At 46.9% G+C, this 20433-nt stretch overlaps 1 protein-coding gene across 1 annotated transcript in view; it reads left to right on the top strand.

Moving 5' to 3' along the window:
* The window catches only part of LOC144095410 (phospholipid-transporting ATPase ABCA3-like), a 96788-nt gene extending 77295 nt beyond the window's left edge, over positions 1-19493 (top strand). The window contains exons 27-34 of the mRNA XM_077629160.1: positions 1951-2115; positions 4807-5133; positions 6569-6737; positions 7627-7740; positions 8874-9158; positions 15059-15504; positions 17022-17165; positions 19158-19493. Of these exons, the coding sequence (XP_077485286.1) occupies positions 1951-2115; positions 4807-5133; positions 6569-6737; positions 7627-7740; positions 8874-9158; positions 15059-15504; positions 17022-17165; positions 19158-19493 (1986 nt within the window). The remainder of the gene's footprint in view (positions 1-1950; positions 2116-4806; positions 5134-6568; positions 6738-7626; positions 7741-8873; positions 9159-15058; positions 15505-17021; positions 17166-19157) is intronic.
* Positions 19494-20433: the final 940 nt, after the last annotated feature.

Below are 20433 nucleotides of genomic sequence, written 5' to 3'. Positions count from 1 at the left end.
CTGGTCAAACCAAGGTTATCACGAACAAGGAGGCGGCGTAAACGCGTTCCCGAAGATGAAAAACGCACGCTTCCAGGCAGCGTGCAGACCGAAGAGGGTCTCAAGCTTCCGTGATCCCCCCCCCCCCTCCCCCAAAGAAAGTGTCGACTCCCTCCTCCCCTCTAACAACAAGAACAAAAAAATTAAAGGTGACATTGAAATTGCAGTTAAAGCCGGCCAAGTGCGCCCAGACAGGCTACAAGTGAATCGGTGCGTGAGTGTAAGCCGGCTCGGAGAAGCGATTAAAGTCAGACAAGGGCAGCACTGAAAGCGAAACTACTGCACACGCCCGGCGGTCAACCAATAGCAGCGCCAGCAATAGGAGCAAGTTCGAATACCTGTCTCGAGGTGCGTCTGCTGATCCATCCGGTCACGTGGCGTGCGTCGCCTGCTCAATCGTATCTCCGCCTTCTGCACTGCTGCCGCGTACAGGCAGCGCGCAGACAGTCTGCGTCACCCTTGTGTATGTACAGCGGTCGAGCATGCGCGCTTATGAGTAAAAACTGAAACAAGACAGTAGCCGATGGTTTCCGTGTAAAGCGCTAGTTCCCACCACGTTTTCAGGCCCATGCGCCTCTTCCTCCAAGCAGGAAAGGTTACTTCAAGAACCTAGTTATTGTGGCGAGGAGTCGCTTTATTTGGAGCCCAATGCGCTGCTCGAGCGCTTTACACGAGGGTGGTGCATACTGTACGTTCTGTTCGCACATGCACTGCTGTCGCTTCAGTCCCGCACCTTTACATCTTTCTCAAGTATTGAGGACGAGGATGCCGACGTACCATCACTTTCACGAACGCCTCAATCGCTATCTGCATTATCGCGTTCCTAATGCGACTCGTACGCAGCAAGGCTCTCCGTCTGGTGCACATGACCATGCTGCAGAGCTTAGAAAGCGTACGGCCTGCTTTGAAGAAACAGACGTGCAGAACGGAACTGTAAAAGAAATAAACGCCACTCTTGTCTATGTTCTGTCTGTAATAGGGGGAGCCCACTTAATACGAACTTCGGATACAACAAACGCAATCCGCGTGACCATCAGGTTCGTTTTAAGTGGGCTCTGCTGTATTGCATAAAAAATTGCAAACTGAACTAGAAAATAGCATACCTGCAGTCGCTGAGTCTCCACGTATTTTTGTTTTTAATGCGGAACAGATGGTCTCAGATCGGTGCTGACAGCAGGCGCCTATTGAAAGCAGTTTTGCGTTCACAGTGTGCGCCTGAGTGAGCAGATCGGTGCCTGATAAGAGCTATTATCATATCTTGAATGCGAAGAAGGACACTGCTGTTACGTAACACGCGAGTGATGCAAAACTAGCGACCTCCCTGGAGAAAGCATCTGCAGTGTGCAATGCATTTAATATGCCGCAACACTACGAGCCTTAGCTCATATAAGGGCTGGACAAATAGCCTGTTACGACATGCTTGGAGTAACCCACACATACTCTAGGCCGTGAGCAACCCTCATCCTTGCTGCGGCAGCTGTTAATGCTAGGCTCTTACATTCATACGCGTCGATTATTTATATATTACTTCTATTTTGGCGTATTCACAATGGTGATTGCACGTTCACTCTGCGCAGTCAGTTGTCATGTGAGCCACTTACTCGAACGTGCATTCCTGCTCTCGTAGACCATGAGTTAAGGCATTTTGTAGATTGAGAAGCTCGAAGAGAACTTCAGAGCTGAAGCGGAAAGCTTAAAATAAATCAAGAGCAAAGCTAACAGTGTAGCTTTACCGAAGTAGAACACACATTGCACGCTGCTGGTGTGTGATTGTGCCACTAAGTGCATCGCCAGAATTATGCGCGGAGTGGACTTAGATGTCATCGTATTCGGTCCCGGACAATACCGCAGGCGATGTTTGTACAGGAAAGAGCGAGTAAGGAAGGCAGTGCGTGTGGTCCTCCCACGCAGTTGGCGACCAGCCGAGTCCGGCCTGAGGACGTGCCGTGCGAGACCGCGGGCTGCCAGCGATTGGCTCGTTTCCTGGAGGCCTCCATCAACCGATCGGCCGACGCCTGCGACGACTTCTACGGTTACGTGTGCAGCAACCAGATGTACGAGAACACCTTCAAGAAGGTGCGCTCTCTCCGGCCTCCGCACCGTTGACGAAAGGGTTGGCACGAATTCGTTGTGGGTTCACGTCCAACATTCTCGCAGAAAAATTTTGAAAATTGGATAATTGTAAAACACTGTTGTGGAAATATTGACGTTAATGGTCCGTTCTTCTGATATGTAGCAAAATCTTTCTTTTAAAGTGTTTCCATCGATCGCATCGAACACTTAGGACTGCCATAGAAAGCCAATGGGGAACGCTTTTGGCGGTAGCAAGAGCGTTAATAGAAAAAAAAAAATGCGAGACTACCGTAGGGTGATCTGCGGATATACTTATTGTTATAGTGAAATCTTACATTATATAAAAAATGGCGTTCATAAGCGGTTCAAAAAATGCTTTTGTCCAGAATTGCTGGGTATGTCTTGCTCGTGCAGAATGGGCGCAGTTAAACATAAGTGAAGCTTTCAGGTCAGATACTGCTGAAATTCACCTTGCGGCGTGAACAGGAAGCTTGGAAGAATTCCACGATGTAGAGGATGAGGCGGATTTAAGAGTAAACCGGGGGAAGGGGGCGGTGCATCTCCCCACTCTCTCGCCCTGCTCAACCAAAGAATAAGTTACTTTTTATGAAACCGCACCATTTTTCCGAATTTCTTTCAGGAAACCTTAAAGCAATGCAGGTGTCAACAGAATAGCTCCCGTACCCCCGGCTCCCAGAAACGGACTGTCCAAACGTTATTCAATAATCCGCCCCTGGCGACGGAAACGGTGAAATGAACGACGGGTACTACTGCCAGAGTTTTGCGCCACGACCCACCGCAAAGACTGAGCGGCCATGGAAGTTGGCTATGAGCCCGAGAACGCAGGATCAAATGCCGTTCACGGCAGCCGCATTACGGCAGAGGCGGGAAACAAAAAAAATGGCGGACGATATAGAGTGATTAGGCCAAATGCGAATTAAGTGCGCTAGCACATCGGCTTCGCTTCGAGGCTCTGTTTTCAAGGCCAAGCAGGCTCAAGAAAAATATAGGTGAAGTCGAACTTAAGGTCCGCCTTAAGGGCATGATGCGATAGCGTTAACGGGTTATTCCCCATGTATGCGGAATTGGTCAGCCTCTACTTTACACTAATAGATCGCTGGGAGTCCACATACCACCCCTGGCGCAGCGGTGCGGTGCAGAGGTTAAGCGATGGGCCACTGCCATCGGTGTGACTTCTGAGCTCTATGTTGAAGTCCCCTGAGCAACACTTGGTTATGCCTGATTCCACTGCGACACCTGGCTTCAGACAAGCACACAACGGCTAAATGCGGGAAACAGACGCTATAAGTGGCAGCGCACTGTAATTCCCCCGCGCTGTGGGTTGTTTAGAATGGCGTGATTTGCAGGCGACCACTTTAGAACTAAGCCGCTCGAATTAAAGTAATCTCACGCAGTTTCTGTTAGCAATACGGCTGGATGAAACACGTAAACTAAGCTAGCCGCTGGCATTTTGGTCGGAGATTATGTGACCACCACGCTAGAGAAAATTGGAGGATGCACTTAAGCTCCGTCTTAAGGGTATGACGTGATAGCTAATGGGTTAACGCCCATATATGCACAATTGGTCTTTCTCTACTTAATATTCATAGATTCCTGGCAGTCCTCATGCACCTCCTGGCGCAGTGGTGCAGCGGTATGGCAAGTGCTGCCACCTCGCTCGACCAAACATTAATTTAACCTAAACCGGCCACGGTGCCCAGTTTGCTCTTAAAGGGGCTCTGAAACGCCTTCCGAGGAGAACACATTAACTCGCTCAATCACTGCACTGTGTTGCCGTGAAAACCGGAGCCAAATAATAGTCTTCTACACGCAGCAGACGACCCACAATCGCATCTCAAAGTTGGCGAGCCCTTCCCGGCGACTTTTTCATGCTCGCACCCGGCATCTGCATAGACAAGGTTTGAGGTGGCCATTGGTTAGATTGTTTCAGACGTCAGGCAGGTACCATGGCCGAGGCCAATCTCCGCTCCCAGAGGGGGTCGGCGAAGGGTCGCCTACCTTCCAGCGTGCAAAAAGTGACGAGAGGAGAGAAGAAGGCGCGAAGACGCTGAAATTCAAATTTTAACTACAGGTAACTCAGCTTCTACAAAGCGCATTTAAAAAAATCCTTGCTGGACACTATTCTTGAAGCGGCGTGCTTCAATATCCCAGACATGCCGGAACTTTATTAGAGCCCCCTTCTTCACAGCCCCTTTAATCCGATGGGCAGGTTGTGATGACACCGCAACGTTACGTGACCTAGGTGGCCCAGTTGCCTTCTAGTTTGCTTCTCTGGTTATTTTTCGTGAATTTTTAACTCATGGTCAATGACGCCGACGACGACGCCAGTTTTTCTGCGTCACAAGCTCCTTGACGGTATCGCGTTAGAAATTCACTGGTCACGTTTAGCCGGAACGACAGCGATAACTTCCAAATCGCTTAAATCGCACGCCAAAGCACACCAGGTGGTCGGAAATGTTTCGAAGCCGCCTCACTACGCTGTCTCAGAACTTATGCGCGGCTTTAGTGCTTTGAGGTGCGCATACGGGACCATAACATTCCTCACCTTAGGTGAAGTAGAAACCCTGTGAACGTTCCTTCGCTGAAGCGCCTTTATATGACCGATATGTACTTCTTAGAATTGTCCGCACCGTGCGCTGTGACCTGCGCTACCAGTCGACGCACTCCTCGCAGATGAGGAGGCAGCAGATGGCGAACCTGACTTGGACGCTGCGCGAGAGCCCCGTGCCGGCGCAACGCCAGTCGGCGCTGCAGAAGATGACGGCGCTCTTCTGCTCGTGCGTGTCGCTCGTCACCGAGAACCGGTCCGAAAGCGCCGAACTGTGGGCCTTCCTCGACCAGCACGGACTGCAGCCGAGGCCCGTGGGCGGCAAGAGGGCTGCAGGCGGAGACCGGCCCGACCCCCTGGAAAGCATGGTCTATCTGTCGGCCACGTACGGCTTGCAGCCCGTCGTGGCGTTCAGCTCTCACGGAGACAGCGACCAGAACCGCTACCACCACGTGAGCAGCTGTATCGGCTGGCATTATGGGTGCAGTAAGATGCTCAGGACACACTGAATAACAAATTCTACTGGGGCTAGTTGGTCATCAGAAATTTTTGTAGATAGCTGCGGCAGCGGTGCAGGAAAAGACAACGATGGACAAAAGCGGATTGTGTATGTACGCTGTTCCGGAGGAGGGCGTATTTACTTTTAAGAGTACCCCGAAACCCCGACAGCTATTCCATATAGAGGGAAGGTAATGATGATAAAAATAATTATTAACGTATTAAAAAACAAAAAAATGCGTTCCACGTCGGTCAAAACGAACTATACAAGACAACAGGTAAAGATGTAACAAAAACCTACGTGATCATAAGGAAAAGAGAAGAAGGAACAAGAATACGCTAACTAAAGAAGCGAGCATACTTTATGATACATAGGAAGAAGGAGACTAACAGTAAATCGAATACTAAGGTACCATGAGCAAAAAACCACGTTCTGATTATTTTTTATATCACTTGTAGGTTACAGAGTGTTCCTCTGAGGAAAAACAAACCGTATGTTGACTTAACAAAAGTTGAACAGGCCTGAATACTTCCCATGGCCAACGCAAAGCGAAAATCATATCCACGAGAACGCGTTCAACAGTCACCTCACCTTCCAGCGTTTCAAGTATTGTCCAGTGGTTCTAGTTTTTTTAATATAGGCTGAAGAAACTAGGCCGGGCATTGTCGAAGGGGGGGGGGGGATTAGTTAGGTTGGAAAAAAAAATGAACGACCGAGCACAAATATTTTCAACAGATATTTTACTAAGTATAAATGTGAACATTATGTATTTTAAAACGCCGTGCTTCTTGTTAATACAACGCGGCGTGCTGACGTCGAGTAACCTACATGAGGCGTCTATTTCCGATGCAGCCATATAGGGTGTGCAATAGGCTGAAGCCTGTAGTTTCAGCGGGCGAGTACACACGAAAGCATTCAAGCTTCTCACGTTGCGTTTGTGCTTGTTTGGGATGTAATGACCGATTTCGTCCTCACAGCTATTGTTCCTGAGTAAGCCATCTTTCTGGACTGCAGTAATTATGCCACGTCTCTCGTAGCTAATGCCCTGCAATGTCCGCTGTGCAGACGATGATCTTATAGCACCTGATCACTAGTTAGACGTATTTTTAATGTATCCACAGTGTTCTTGCTATACGGGATGCGTAAAAGTACGAACAGCCCGTAAGATTCAAACGCTAAGCATCCTTCTAGGTTCTGAGCCAAGGCAAAATGAGGGGATGTGCGGAAATATACTGCTGCAAGCTACAAATACATTAAATAAAAAAGGCAGAATTTTAATACAAGCAGAACAATATGACGCAGACAATGCACTTCGGTTAATGTAGAGCTGGAATGCAATAGTAAGTATAGCGACCTAAGAGCACAACAACCTTCGATCGCTCGTGCAGCTGGACATCAGCCGCGGTTACAACATGTGGCAAGTGACGCGACAGAACATGAGCGAAAGCAACGACCTCGCAAGCTTCGTCGTCCAGCGGATGTCCGTACTGGTGCCGCCCCTGGACAGGGATGCCGTGTTGGAGCTCAGCACGGATATCATTTTCACTGAAAGCCAAGGTTTGTTATCGGGCGCGCTGCTACACTATAGCGCACCGGCGTCATCTAATTTCAAATTAATCTTTTACGGCATTTTTGAAGGATTCATTTCGGCGGTTTTCCTTTTGTAACTGATGCTAAATTAAGTTCGACGACAACGTTTTTTTCTCACAATTTTCTTCCGATCCATTTGCTACCCACTCTGATTGTTTTACGCATTATTTTCAAGCTAATGTCTTGTTTCATCACGTAAAATCAGATATTTCGTGATAGTGAATATGCAATATTTTCGACGTCTAAATGGAATTGTAACTGTAATTCTGTACAATTGTAAAGTAAATTGTAACTGTAATTTAGTACAATTGTAAAGTAAATTGTAATTATGTACAATTGTAAACGGCAAACAAGCCCCCAACTGTCCCCCGACATGATAGAGAAAACTACTCCCGCGTAGAACCTTATAATTTGCACTTAGTACTCCTTCGGTGTGCACCTGGAAACCACCAGGACCTACCTTTCCTTGTGCGCCGTCAAAGCCGTTTATACAATGATCCTTTATTGCGGGTTACTGGACCTGCGTAAAAGTTATAATCTGCGCTCTCTATTGGAGCGTGAACTCTTACAGGTCAAGAAAATAAGTTCACATCATATGACACAGAGCACGTAATTTCATGAGATTTTGTCGTCGGGGCCTATACCAACTCATTTAATACAATAAGTGAACATGGTTGATGTACGATTTTCGACATATCGCATCCAACTATTTCACGTATAGGCAGCATGAAACATGCCGGATATTAGTTAGCTTGCAGTTGACACTGAGTTCTACAGTAAAAAAGTAGTTACGCGACTAGCTCTGTGCTTTGAAATAAAGCGCCTTCCCGTTTGCTTGTGTTCTCTGCTCGTATAGTGGTGGTGTTCCTGGTTCAAGTGAACAAGTCGCTCGAGGAAACTAAGCAGACCAGCTCATTTTGGACACAGATAAAGCACCTGGGCAACTACTCCAAGGACGCCGTGAGCTCCCGTAAGTCCCTGAAACCTGCGCCTACCGACGAAATTAGAATCTTTCCTACCGGGAAACTATAAGGACGTTGCGATTATTCAATCGAACTCGCTGTTTTGTCATAGTTTTCCAGATTAGCAATTATTATAACACAAAATGAAAATATGTAACCCGTTCATCCTGTTTGCACCTGCTGTACCTTTGAACTAGCAATGAAGGCATTATGCTATGCGGTATGCGCTGGGCTCGATCTATGTACAGCACAACAGGGTAAACATCAGTTTCCAAAGGGTACAAGGTTTCTCCTGTCCTGGTGATTGGCTTCCGTGAGGTTAACTGATTGGAAAAATGGGTCTGGGTCCCCCACCTCGTGCAGCTCATAAACATTAGCCACGACGCTTATTGACCGAATTGCCTTTGTTCTATTAAAGCCAAATCATTATCGACTTTATGTCTGCGTGAGCAATAAATCCTGTTTCGAATTAAACATAAAAGGAGGCCAGTTTCCAGGAAAGATTTGCAAGAGTTGTACCTTTAGTCGTCTACAAAGATTTATTTGTAAGGAAATGCGACTCCCTGGAAACCTTGAGGCCGCAGTATTCGACCTATCCTGTTACAAGTACGTCATACGAAAGTAATTAGTTGTTGAGCATCTTTTATAGTCGGCTCTACACCACAAATACGTTTTGCGAGAGGGAACCTTCTGGAGGTTTCATGAAGCTTGCATACATTGCGCCGAACCGAGTCAAATATTGCTGAGAGTGAGAATATTGAAAAATGCCATATATGGCGTCATACGCTCACAGTGGAGTTTAAGTGTCGCCTTCAATTTATTTCTAGCTTCCAGCTCAGAGTGATACTGAGGTGAGAGAGAAAACACCAAACACACAGGTGTCTCCACGAGCAGCGAACTAGAGGCTTCTTTTCGACTTTCTCACAATTCCTTCCTTCCTTCCTTCGTTCATTCCTTCCATATCTTCTGTCTCTACTTCTCTCCTCTTTCTTCTTGCACTGCTTCCTTCTCTCACTCAGTTTTTGTTTTCGTTTTTTCCTTCTACTTTTTTCATCTCAGCCTGTTCCAACTTTGCACACAAAGTACAAGAACCGCTATGAGAAACCTGCAATTGTTTCGTGTTCGTCTCCCTCTCTGCCAGAGCGCTGGCTGAGCGTGATCCGCCACGGCGCCCACCCTTCGTCGGCGGCCGAAGACAGCGTGTACGCGCGCCCCCTGGCGTTGGCGCTGCTCACGCGGCTGCTGAGCGACCGCGGCGGGGTGGAGACGGCGCGCCGACTCCTCTGGTGGGGACTCGTGCGCGAGTTGGCGCCCTACGCCAGTGGACGGTACCTGCCCAAGGACGCCGAGAGGCTGAACCGCTTCTGCGTGGCACGGGTGGCCTCCGTGTCGCGGCTCGCCATCATGGCCGTGCACCTTTTCAGAGGTCAGTGCGCTGTGGCTGATGCACAACGGATCAGGAGCCGGATGCGTTTATCGGCAGAGAACACAGGCGCTTTGAACGCGAAACGCAAGGTACATGCATATCACTCACAGTATTATAGTCGCCAGCAGCAGAAAGGGATCTGTGAGCTCTTAAGATAGCTGCGGACCCCTTACACAGCGTTAAGATTGTGCAGAGTAACGCTGTGAGAAACTGATTTATTGGGAGGATCAAATAGTGCTGTCATTAGCGATAAAAAAATAAACTTAAGAGTTATTAAATTTTTTTAGTGTTTAAAATAACAAAAAAAATTAATAAAATGGTCGTTCGGCGATAGTAATACTTCTCTCGCTTGGTTTATGAACTTCGCTCCGTTCAGTGAAGTGTTTGTAACACTCTCATAAATTTTAAGAAACTCAGAAATGAGAGCAACAGCATTCTGCGGAAAGAAAAAAAAAGCACTGCGCTAATAATTTGTCAACAAAGAAATAATTAAAAAGCTGGATCTTGTCTGGAAATGCATTAACAATTCACTTAAACGTAGTAACAAAAATGCGATTGAATAAATATAGTCAGATCGTGTACGACTATCCAGCTCAGTGCTAGCAAATACATTAAATGACTTCTTCGTCACTGTGGCTGGAAGTTCTTCCCCTTTTTGTATGGCACCTAACATGAGCCCAAGGTTCCTGGTAGTGCATTTCTACTGCCCACTACATCTCAAACTCATGAGACCGTCCTGTCAATAAGAAATAGTAAAAGCTGTGATGCAGGCGGGTTGCAACTACAGACAATAAAATATGTCTCAAATATCATAGCCTCAGTTCTAGAACCTATCGTCAACGTTTTAATTACTTCTCTGGTACTTTTCCAAACAGATTACAAATATTCAAAGTAACTGTAATACATAAAGTCGCAGATAAGAATATCTTTTAAAATTACCGTCCCACATCAACACTCACCACGTTTTTCAAGTGCGTAGAAAAATTAATCCATGAACATATGGTAGATTTTGTTAAGAAAGACAACATAATAACAAGCTCCCCATTCGGTTCCATAAAAGTCAGATCAACAGACATGGTTCTTTTAATTCAAAAATAAATCATTTTAGAATCATTTTACTAACTTTTACTTTTACTAACTTTTCTAAAGCGTTCGAGACCACAATATTTTTCTTGAAAGCTAGAACATTATGGCTTCCTCGGCAATTTTCTTAAACAATTATAAGTGACAATTGACACTTGCAGTTCTTATTTAGAGTTTATTCATTTAGGCGTGCCACAGGGAAGCATACTCGGCCCTTATTTTTAAATCTTTATATCAACGACAGTGTTCGCATATATGATGGTCGTAAATATATAATTTAAGCAGATGATGTGACCATATTGTACACAGCGCCTACAATTACAGAGCTAGCAACCTGTGCCAACAAAACAATCAGTAAATTACATACATGAAGCAGATCCGCTTCACTAAAAATAAACGCCATGAAAACAAAAGCAGTTTTATTCCTACCAAAAAAGAAAAAAACTCGGTTGTACTTATATGCAAATAGTTCCTTCGATAAACTGTCTAGGTGTTATGTTAGAGGAAAACATATCCTGGGATGGCCATGCAAATCGTCTCTTAAGTCAGTTGTGCTGTGTTATTGGCATGCTTCCTCAGCTACATTTCGTCTTGCCTCCTGAGATTAAGAAATTATAATATAACAGCCTTTTCTGATAAAACTCATGTACTGCCACTTGTTCTCGGTAACCATGCTATTTACCAATACATCAAAACTGCTTGAATTGCAGAAAAAGGCTATCCGCATAATCGCTAATTCTCTCCTTGATAGTCACATTGCGTCTTTTAAATTCACTAGGCCTGGTACCAGCCATTGGTCTTTATCACCCAACACGTACACGCCGATATGAAGCCTTTTCTGATAAAACTCATGTACTGCCACTTGTTCTCGGTAACCATGGTTTTTACCAATACATCAAAACTGCTTGAATTGCAGAAAAAGGCTATCCATATAATCGCTAATTCTCTACATTATAGTCACATTGCCTCTTTTCAATTCACTAGACCTGGTACGAGCCATTGGTCTTTATCACCCAACACTTACACGCCGATATGAATTCACCGCAAACATAAAAACCGCTTGTTTGAGAGACTCCGCATTTAACAAACCGCACCCGACTGTAATCCATTCGTTTCGGCGAAGTTTGGAAAATGGGCCGTCGCTGAACCAATTATATATATATATATATATATATATATATATATATATATATATATATATATATATATATATATATATATATATATATATATATATATATATATATATATATATATATATATATATATATATATATATATATATATATATATGAGATGCTTTGTTTAGGATTCCCCAACTAATAAATAGTGTGCCCCTCTGTTTGGACTAACCGGCAGTTATAAGTACGTCTATCTCAATTTCTTTTCATTACCTGTGTTTGCACATACATTTTAATGTGTCCTTGTTCCTTGTAGATTGTTACATGCGTATTTGCAATGCATGTTGCCTGCATGCATTTTATGCATTTCGCAGGTGAATTTGAATGCGTTCTTTGACCTTATCCCTACCCTTGTACATTTTAGGTTGTTCGATATGCATTTGGAAGTGTATTTTCTATGTACGCACCACGACCACATTTCGCAATGTTCACCAGATATGTCAAATCATACTTTTATTACTGGCGTCAGTCATCCCCTCCTGCTTTGAAACTTAACAGTATTTGCTGCTGCAGCAGGGGATATTCAAAACTCCGCAAGTCCGCTTTCTCGTATAACATTGTTGCCTGACACAAGATGGCTGACCGTGCGTTTCCAGCTGAAACAAAGCAAGAGGGATTAGTTTTTTGTTGATTCTTCAAAAATACGTTTCTTACATTCTATCGACACGCTACGCGCCTGTCTTGTACCCTTCGCAGCTTTTTAAAGAGAAGTCGCCCATCTTTTCTTTGGCAGCAGAGTTATGTGAGAGAGCGCGCTTGCGGAATTTTGAATATTCCCTGCTGCCTGGAAAGGATGCGTAGCTTACTTCGGCTTTTTGGCTGCGTCGCCCTTCAACACTGTAAAATTGTTGATAAATAGTTGAATGAAGAATATCTAGTCTTGACTGCATTCTCAACAGTACGTGTTTTCGTCGTTTCGAAAATTCATTGAAAGGTTATGCAATGAAAACACCATTATAAATCAAGGCCCCGTCCTGTGTGCGCGCAGCAAAACTAACAGCTATTCAAAAGTCATATTGCAGAAACATCTACTTGCGTCTTTCGTGACTACATAGCGAATGGCGTGCGATACGCTTCCATAGTCAGAGACTGCATAAAACGAAACAAGGTATTGTTGGCTGGCTGCGACTTGTGATTTGCATCTACGTCATTTCTCTCAACGCCTGTGGCCTATGAGAAAGGTCGACATAAATATTAACAGGAAGCTGAAGCTTAATACGCGGTAATTGAAGCCCGCACTCATATACGCTGTCACATCACATGAGGTGTAAACATACTGCAAATGAACTACACAGTTTTTTGTGCAAGCAGGCTTCACCGCAAAAAGGGTCTTGCTGTAAAGAAGCAAACTTAGCAGGTGCGTAGAGCGCACTATTGCCACAAAAGGCTAGTAGACTAGAGAAGTGGATCTGCAACTTTTGAAACCTGAAATCGTAGTAAAAGACAGCTCTATTGGTTCAGGACTCTTTCCAGTGCAATCATAATTTTTTTTACTGCAGTGTAAGGCTGCCCTACAATTACTCGTTATTACGAGATGTGGCGCACTCTGCGGAGTGCACGAAGCTTTTGCTACAAAATAAAATGATTTTAAACAAGCGCACTTAGGCGTGGCGGACGCGATCCGCTATCACGAGGCACCGACTGCTCAGTGGCAGGCGTGTACTTGCAGCTGTCGCCATATGTCGCTTGCGCCTGCTGGACCCTTCCGTCTTAGTCCCAAAATAATTTTTGTCAGCAAAAACTAAGCCCGTTATGCCCAGTGTTTCTTAGCTCCAGAATAGTTTTTGTCAACACGAACTTTACCAGCTGTACTTATGTGGAGGGGGAGTCTTATTCTATCAAATTCATCTGCTATCTGTCAACACGAAGTGCGCATGCGCAATAGAAGCTAGTTTCAAATCAGGTTAGATCAGGGGAGGGAAGATGAGGAGAGGCTTGTATACGCGCTGAGCGACCTCGTGAAAAAGGAGAATGCGACCGCTAAGTCATTTACTTGATCCATTTACTTCACCAACCCGATAATACCCCCAAGCGAAATTTGTGCATCCTTCGTAATCTCTTGCAGAAAGAAAATTTCAGCTAATTGGTGCATCTTTCCTCGCCGAATACGGCTAGATATTGACGGTAAACGCCTTGGAAACATTGGAACAAAATGTTCTTTATAGGCCAGAGGCGGAGTAGTGAAATGAAGTGTGGAAAATGTCGTTCTGAGTTGCCCAAAACAATCCCCGCACGTGTACGTTATGATTTACTGTAATTACAAAAATTTCCCCGTGCGGCTGTGTTCTCAGAGCCTTAAAAGGTCGCGATCGCTTTCCTAGTGTCCTTGTTCGATTCGAACTGCCGTGTTATTTAGTGCATTTTTGTAGCAAGAGTGGAGTTGGTTGGGCTAGAATTCGAATCCAGTAGCCATAGGGTGAGAGGTGCCGGCTAAATATATCAGCGTCGCGCCTCTTCAGCAAATATCAATGCACAGCGAACATGTCTCAACAGATGCCCAGCCCCGATGCGCATCTGGTGTCTCCAGCTTGTATTAAACTCTGGTGCGCCATTCACCTTTCAAGTACGCCCATAAGACAGCATATAGCAAGAGGTGACAAAACAATGTGAAGGGGGACGTGCGTAAAGATAAAAAAAGATATCGTAGGGTTTTAACGTATAGTTAAACTCAGTAGACGTGTGAAAGCATGCGTTTAGCCTGGTTGGCCCACGGTTTTGCTTTCCGTGGGTCGTCAGCACGCCTGGCGTAGATATTGCACTCAGGTTACGCGCCGATCAAGGCTAAGTTGATCTGATCTGCTCGCGCCCCAGATGGAACTCGATGAAGATGATGTGCAATGCACAGATCGTCTGCGGCGATATCATAATGCTCTCAGCCGCCGTGTTGGCCGAGTGGTTACGGCGCTCGGCTGCCGGCCCGAAAGACGCGGGTTCGATCCCGGACGCGGCGGTCGAATTTCAATGGAGGCGAAATTCTAGAGACTCGTGTACTGTGCGATGGCAGTGCACGTTAAAGAACCCCAGGTGGTCGAAATTTCCGGAGCCCTTCACTACGGCGTCTCTCATAGCCTGAGTCGCTTTGGGACGTTAAACCACCCATAAACCAATCATAGTGCCCTGGTGCCGACGCCAGCGAGGTTGATCTGTTTGCGCCGCCGTGGATTCGACACCCAGTCGCGGCAATATTTATTTATAGTTATTTTATTTCTACATGTGTCAAGGTGCACACAAACTCGGTGAGCCGGTTAGACCTCGTGAGGTAGGGCTGTCGTACTAAAAGCTCAAGAGAGAACGGGTTAGGTATGGAAGGAAGACAAGCGAGCTCGTCAAAAAGAGCAACTTAGCATAAAATGGGATAAACCTGCAAAGACGAAAAAGCGTTAACGCTTTATTCTTTTCTGATAACCTTGTCAGATAACATTCCACAGAATGAGGAAAAAGGTGGACGAATGAGTGAATTAGTGAGTGACTAGTGCGACAGCCAGTGAACAAAACGATATGTGTGTTAATCCCTAGCTGAGTGAGCAAAGGAATGAATAAGTGTATAAACTAATAAATGAACGAACGTACTAAAAGAACGAATAAATAAATAAATAATAAATAAATGACCGGCCACACTGGACCCTCCACTCGCAGCGGTCACACCCGGCATTCTCTCCAGCACCGAGTCGATGGCGGATCGCGTGCGCGCGGCGCTTCTCGAGGCGCTGCGCTCGTCCCCGTGGCTCCGGGACGGTCCGACCCGCAACACGGCGCTCCTCAAGGCGGCCTCCATGGCCCTCAGCGTGGGCTTCCCCAAGGGCCTGTCGCGCGAGTCCGAGCTGGACGCGTACTTCGCCCCTCTGCGGGACCTGCGCGCCAACCGGTCCCTGTCGTCTTGGCTGGAGCTGCGCCGCTTCCTGCAGCGCCGCAAAAGTCCCGCCGACGACGCCACAGCGTCGCACGTGCACAAGGTGAACGCGTACTACCTGTCCGACAACCGGGTGATGGTGCCGGCCGGCATCATCCAGGAGCCCGTGTACTTCCACGGGGCCGCCGACGCCTACAACTACGGCTCGCTGGGACAGGTGCGCAACTCTCTGGTCTGTTCCATATTTACGGCGTGTTGACAGTTTTAATTTTTCTCTAAACTTTCGGTACACAGTTGTAATAGGCCTAAGCTTAAATGACGGAGCGACGACCGAAAAATGCTGATGGCTCCACGTAAATACGAGGGGCACTTTTGGGGTAGGCGATCGACTTTGAAGGGCGTCCTGGAGCTCTGTAATGAAGTACCTATGTGCTCCTCTTTATCTGGTGCCCGTCCTGATAAATACATTACAGAATATATCCTTCATGTAGCCAATCGCATAGTCACACCACGTATCTCTCGGTCTTTCACTTTTTCGATCGCAATATAGTTAAGGCGCCCACCGTGCAGTTAGGCAGTTATGGTGCCTGCGGTTGTTGATCTTCCCTGCTTTGCTCAAACGACAATTCCTCCAATTGCTCACTGGCCCAACACGTTTACATCAGCATGTTATCGCGCCACCAACAACGACCAGAACCGTCGAATGTTTTTTTTTCAAGCACGAATAAAAGAGAGTTGCGGGGCGCATTGATACGTTATCCCATCGACTGTACGCAGCGAAACTGTCTGCTTGCACCTCAAAATTAGCTCCAGGATATAGGTGGATTTCGAACCGGTTTTAACAGGGGCGACTAAAGACCTTCTTTTCTCAAGCTATCTAATAGTACTGAGCATTGACAGCGTGCCAGCCCTGAAGTGACTTGGCAGCCCGTACAGTGAAACCATCGCAGCTTCACGATCGGGAAAGACAGCAATAACCACACCGCAACAGTTTAGCTTGCAAATACGGCAAGAAAAGAAGAAAACTTTAAGGCAGTGTGCGTCGGCAACGCCTCGGCCGCTAGTTTTGTAATACTTGTCTGTAGCATCTCTTCCAGACGCGTGTATGAGAAGATAAGCTGGTAGAACTTGGTTCTAGGCTAGTTGTTCACTCATTTTTGAAAATTAGATGTAAAGCTATTAGGAAGACCACAGAGAGAAGAATTGATTTGAATTGAGTTGAAAACTGGTTTTTTGGGGAGAGGAAATGGCGCAGTATCTGTCTCACATATCGACGGACACCTGAACCGCGCCGTAAGGGAAAGTTTATAGGAGGGAGTGAAAGAACAAAGGAAGAAAGAGATGCCGCAGTGGAGGGTGCGGAATAATTTCGACCATATGGGGATCTTTAACGGCAACTGACATCGCACAGCACACGGACACCTTTGCGTTTCGCCCACATCGAAACACAGCCGCCGAGGTCGCGTTCGAGCCGGCCACCACAGAGCGTTCTTTGTTGCGTCGTCCTCTCCCTGTGGTCTTTCCAATAGCGCTACATCCAATTCTCAAAGACAGACATGTCGGCTCTGTTTAACGCTCATTTGTTTGGTGCCCGATATTTTGGAAACGCATATTATGATGGATCGTCACGTGCAATTCTCCGGCACCACAGACAGAAATGCTAATGTTTGATATCCACACTGCTTAAAAATGCGTGTTGCGTTGAAACGCACTCTCAAGCTTGGGATCACTGTTGCGACAATGGCGCAGGCCATGGGCCACGAAATGATGCACGCATACGACACGAGCGGCCGGAGACTGGACCACCGGGGCAAGAGCTGGAACTGGTGGAGCGGCGCGGCCAGGCGCGGATACGAAGAGAGGCTACGCTGCATCCGCAGGAGCCATGCAAAGGTAAGAATTAAGCGTGTTTCGCCGGAGGGTGTGTTCGGATACCTACACTTACTCACCCTCCTCTCTAGCAATCCTATCATCCCATCCGCTTACGGAAAAGTTAATCCATATCCTGCTGCGATGGCTCAGTGTTTAGAGCGCCCGGCTGCTCAGCCAGAGTACCCGGGTTCGAAACAGACCTCGGCTGCCACGATTCGATGGTGGCGGAACGCAAAAAAGCGCCCGTGTACTGTGCGATATCAGTGGACGTTAAAGAAAAAATGAAAATGAAAATTGGTTGGAGAAAGGAAATGGCGCTGTATCTGTCTCAAATATCGGCGGACACCTGAACCGCGCCGGAAGTGAAGGGATGAAGGAGGAAATGAAAGAAGAAAGGAAGGTATAGATGCCGTAGTGGAGGACTCCGGAATAATTTCGACTAACTGGGGATCTTTTAATGTGCACTGACATTGCGCAGCATACGGGCGCCTTTGCGTTTCGCCTCCATCGAAACGCAGCATCCGCGGTCGGGTTCGAACGCGGGAGCTCCTGGTCAGTAGCCGAGCGGCTAACCACTGAGCCACCGCGGTGAGTCGTTAAAGATGACCAGGAGGTCGAAATCATCCCGGAGCGCTCCACTACAGCGCCTCTCTTTATCTCTTTATTATTTCATTCCCACCTTCCTCCCTTCCCTTATTTACGGCGCGGTTCGACTGTCCACCGATATGTGAGACAATGACCGCGGCATTTGCATTCCTCAAAAATGAATTTTCCATTTTTTTGTGAAGTTAAACGTGAAGAGAAAAGCCTTCTGCGAAGAAAAACTACTCATCTTTTAAAAAAAAAATTCCTATGCTGTGGCGTCTTGGCCCAGAGTTAAAAAGAAATCAGGGCGCTGCCGCCGCTGTCAGGTTCGAGTTTCCTGGTTGGAACCCGAGCGCGGAGGCAGCGTTTCGATGAATAATAATAATAATAATTGGTTTTTTTGGGGGGAAAGGAAATGGCCCAGTATCTGTCTCATATATCGTTGGACACCTGAACCGCGCCGTAAAGGAAGGGATAAAGGAGGGAGTGAAAGCAGAAAGGAAGAAAGAGGTGCCGTAGTGGAGGGCTCCGGAATAATTTCGACCACCTGGGGATCTTTAACGTGCACTGACATCGCACAGCACACGGGCGCCTTAGCGTTTCGATGGAGGCGAAACACTTATTCTTCCGCAGCCCTCCAATTTCTTCCTTTCTTCTTTCCCTCCCTCCTTTATCCCTGCCCTTACGGTGCGGCTCAGGGGTCCGCCGATATGTGAGACAGATACTCTGCCATTTCCTTCCCCAAAAAAACAATTTTCAATTTTAAACTCTTAATATACAGGGTGTTTCACCTTATTACACAATTTTTGAAAATAAGTTTTCCAATATGAAGCGCGCTTTTTTTCATTATAGCGTTGTTAGCGGTACAGTACATCAGAATTTAGCGAAGACGTGCTAACTAGCAGGCTGGTTAACCAATATTGAGTATTTAACTTTTTAACTATTGCCGTTAGGCTCCTTAATTATTAAGAGACATGTAGTGCACCGTACGTAATATCCATATCAGTTTTTAGAATTTCGAAAACGCGGTTTCCCTCGGAGCCATGGCCTAACAAATTTTGGCTATTTCGTGGAGTTAAATTCCGTGGACAGGTTGCCTTGCGTGCAAGCTTTTCGAAAGTGCGTGTATTTTTGCATGATGTAGCCAGAATTTGTTTTGTATACGGTATTAAATTATCAGAAAAGCGGTTCGAAATTTTCGCGAATTCACCAATAGGCCAATTTGTGCCGTGATGGAGGGAATGAGAAAGGAAGACAGTAAAAGGTATACGGAAGACAGAGGAGTACTGTCGGGCAAGTGTTATTAGCGATCACACACGAGCAATCAAGGGCACGTGTAGGCACCGCTGCAGCGGGCGCATCTTGTAAATATATCGCGTGCCATGCTGGAAGGCCTTGGGCTCCCGTTGGGCTCGGTGCCGCACGCAGGTGGAGCGCGACATGATGTCCTGGGAATCCGGGCTGAGGCAGGACCCCGAGAACCTGGGCGACTTCAGCGGAGCTCGGCTGGCGTACGAAGCCTTCCAGTCGCTGCCGGATCGTCGGCGCGCACTCTCGGTGGCGGGCTTCGGCTCAGAGCGGCTCTTCTTCATCGGCCACTGCGTCAAGTGGTGCCGCTCGCTGACGGAGCACCGAAACGAGGGCTACGCCAGGGGCCGCTCGCGTTGCATCGTGCCGCTCATGCACATGCCGGAGTTCTCGGAGGCTTTCGGTTGCGGCGCGAAAGCCTACATGAACCCGGAGCGCAAGTGCTCCTTCTGGTAGAGGCGTGTGCGTGGACTTCGACAGGCTAGAGCGAGGGGGACTATCATTTTTATCCCACTGTTGCCTATGCTATGTATTAATAACCAATTTAAGAGTAAGTGAACGTAATGTACTAGCCGTCAGATATACATAGAGTAGCAGGTGGAGCAGCTATTGTGTTGCAGACTAGATCTCGTTTCACGTATGTTCGAGCCACGTTCCAGCTCGAGAAATCGTAAACTATGCGGAACAACGTTTCAGTTAAATAAAGAGGTTTTATTTGGAACATATTTCCACATACGCGTATCTGGAACACCGTTCCGTGCCGCATTTTGAAGATTAATTTGTGGAACCGCATTATATAGCGTTGGGATTCAGGTAGCAGCATCCCACCGCTGCCACCAGTTGTTGGGAATGGGGTAGCATGGTCGGGTCGGAGAAAGGGCGAGGAGGATCGGAGACGTGGTCAGTGTGGGAAAGCAAGGAAAAACTTTATAGAGACTACATAATGTACAAGTAAGGGCAACTGAGAATGCCTCTCCGTAAAAGGGAGTCATATGAGACGGGTGCCTCTCCGCAATCGGGGTCTCTTCCCGCAAAGGGTATCCCTGTACCAAACTGTAGCAGCTCGTTAAATACCCTTCGTATCCCCCAGATCCCTGGCCGGGGAACACAGTTCGAAGAATGATGTCCAATCAAACGAGAAGAAAACACTGGTGGTACCTCCCACGGCAGGGGCGGTGCTAATGCTCTCTCAGCTCGTCGATGGAAAGGGTACAAGACACGGTCACGTTGTTGTCTGCACAGCTGCTAGGTGGGCGCGCACGTGGGTCCAGAATGCATCCACGTGGCACAGAAATGCTCCCACGTGGCACCCACGTGACACAGAAATATCAAGCCGTTTCCCAGCAGGGGATGAAATACATTGCACTTCATCGCCTGTTGTCCGAAACGCCGAAGC

The sequence above is a fragment of the Amblyomma americanum genome, chromosome 6 (assembly GCF_052857255.1).
Source record: "Amblyomma americanum isolate KBUSLIRL-KWMA chromosome 6, ASM5285725v1, whole genome shotgun sequence".
In the NCBI taxonomy this organism is placed as follows: Eukaryota; Metazoa; Arthropoda; class Arachnida; order Ixodida; family Ixodidae; genus Amblyomma; species Amblyomma americanum.
The sequence above is the reverse complement of the archived record's forward strand: the minus strand, read 5'-3'. Positions and strand labels throughout refer to the sequence as shown.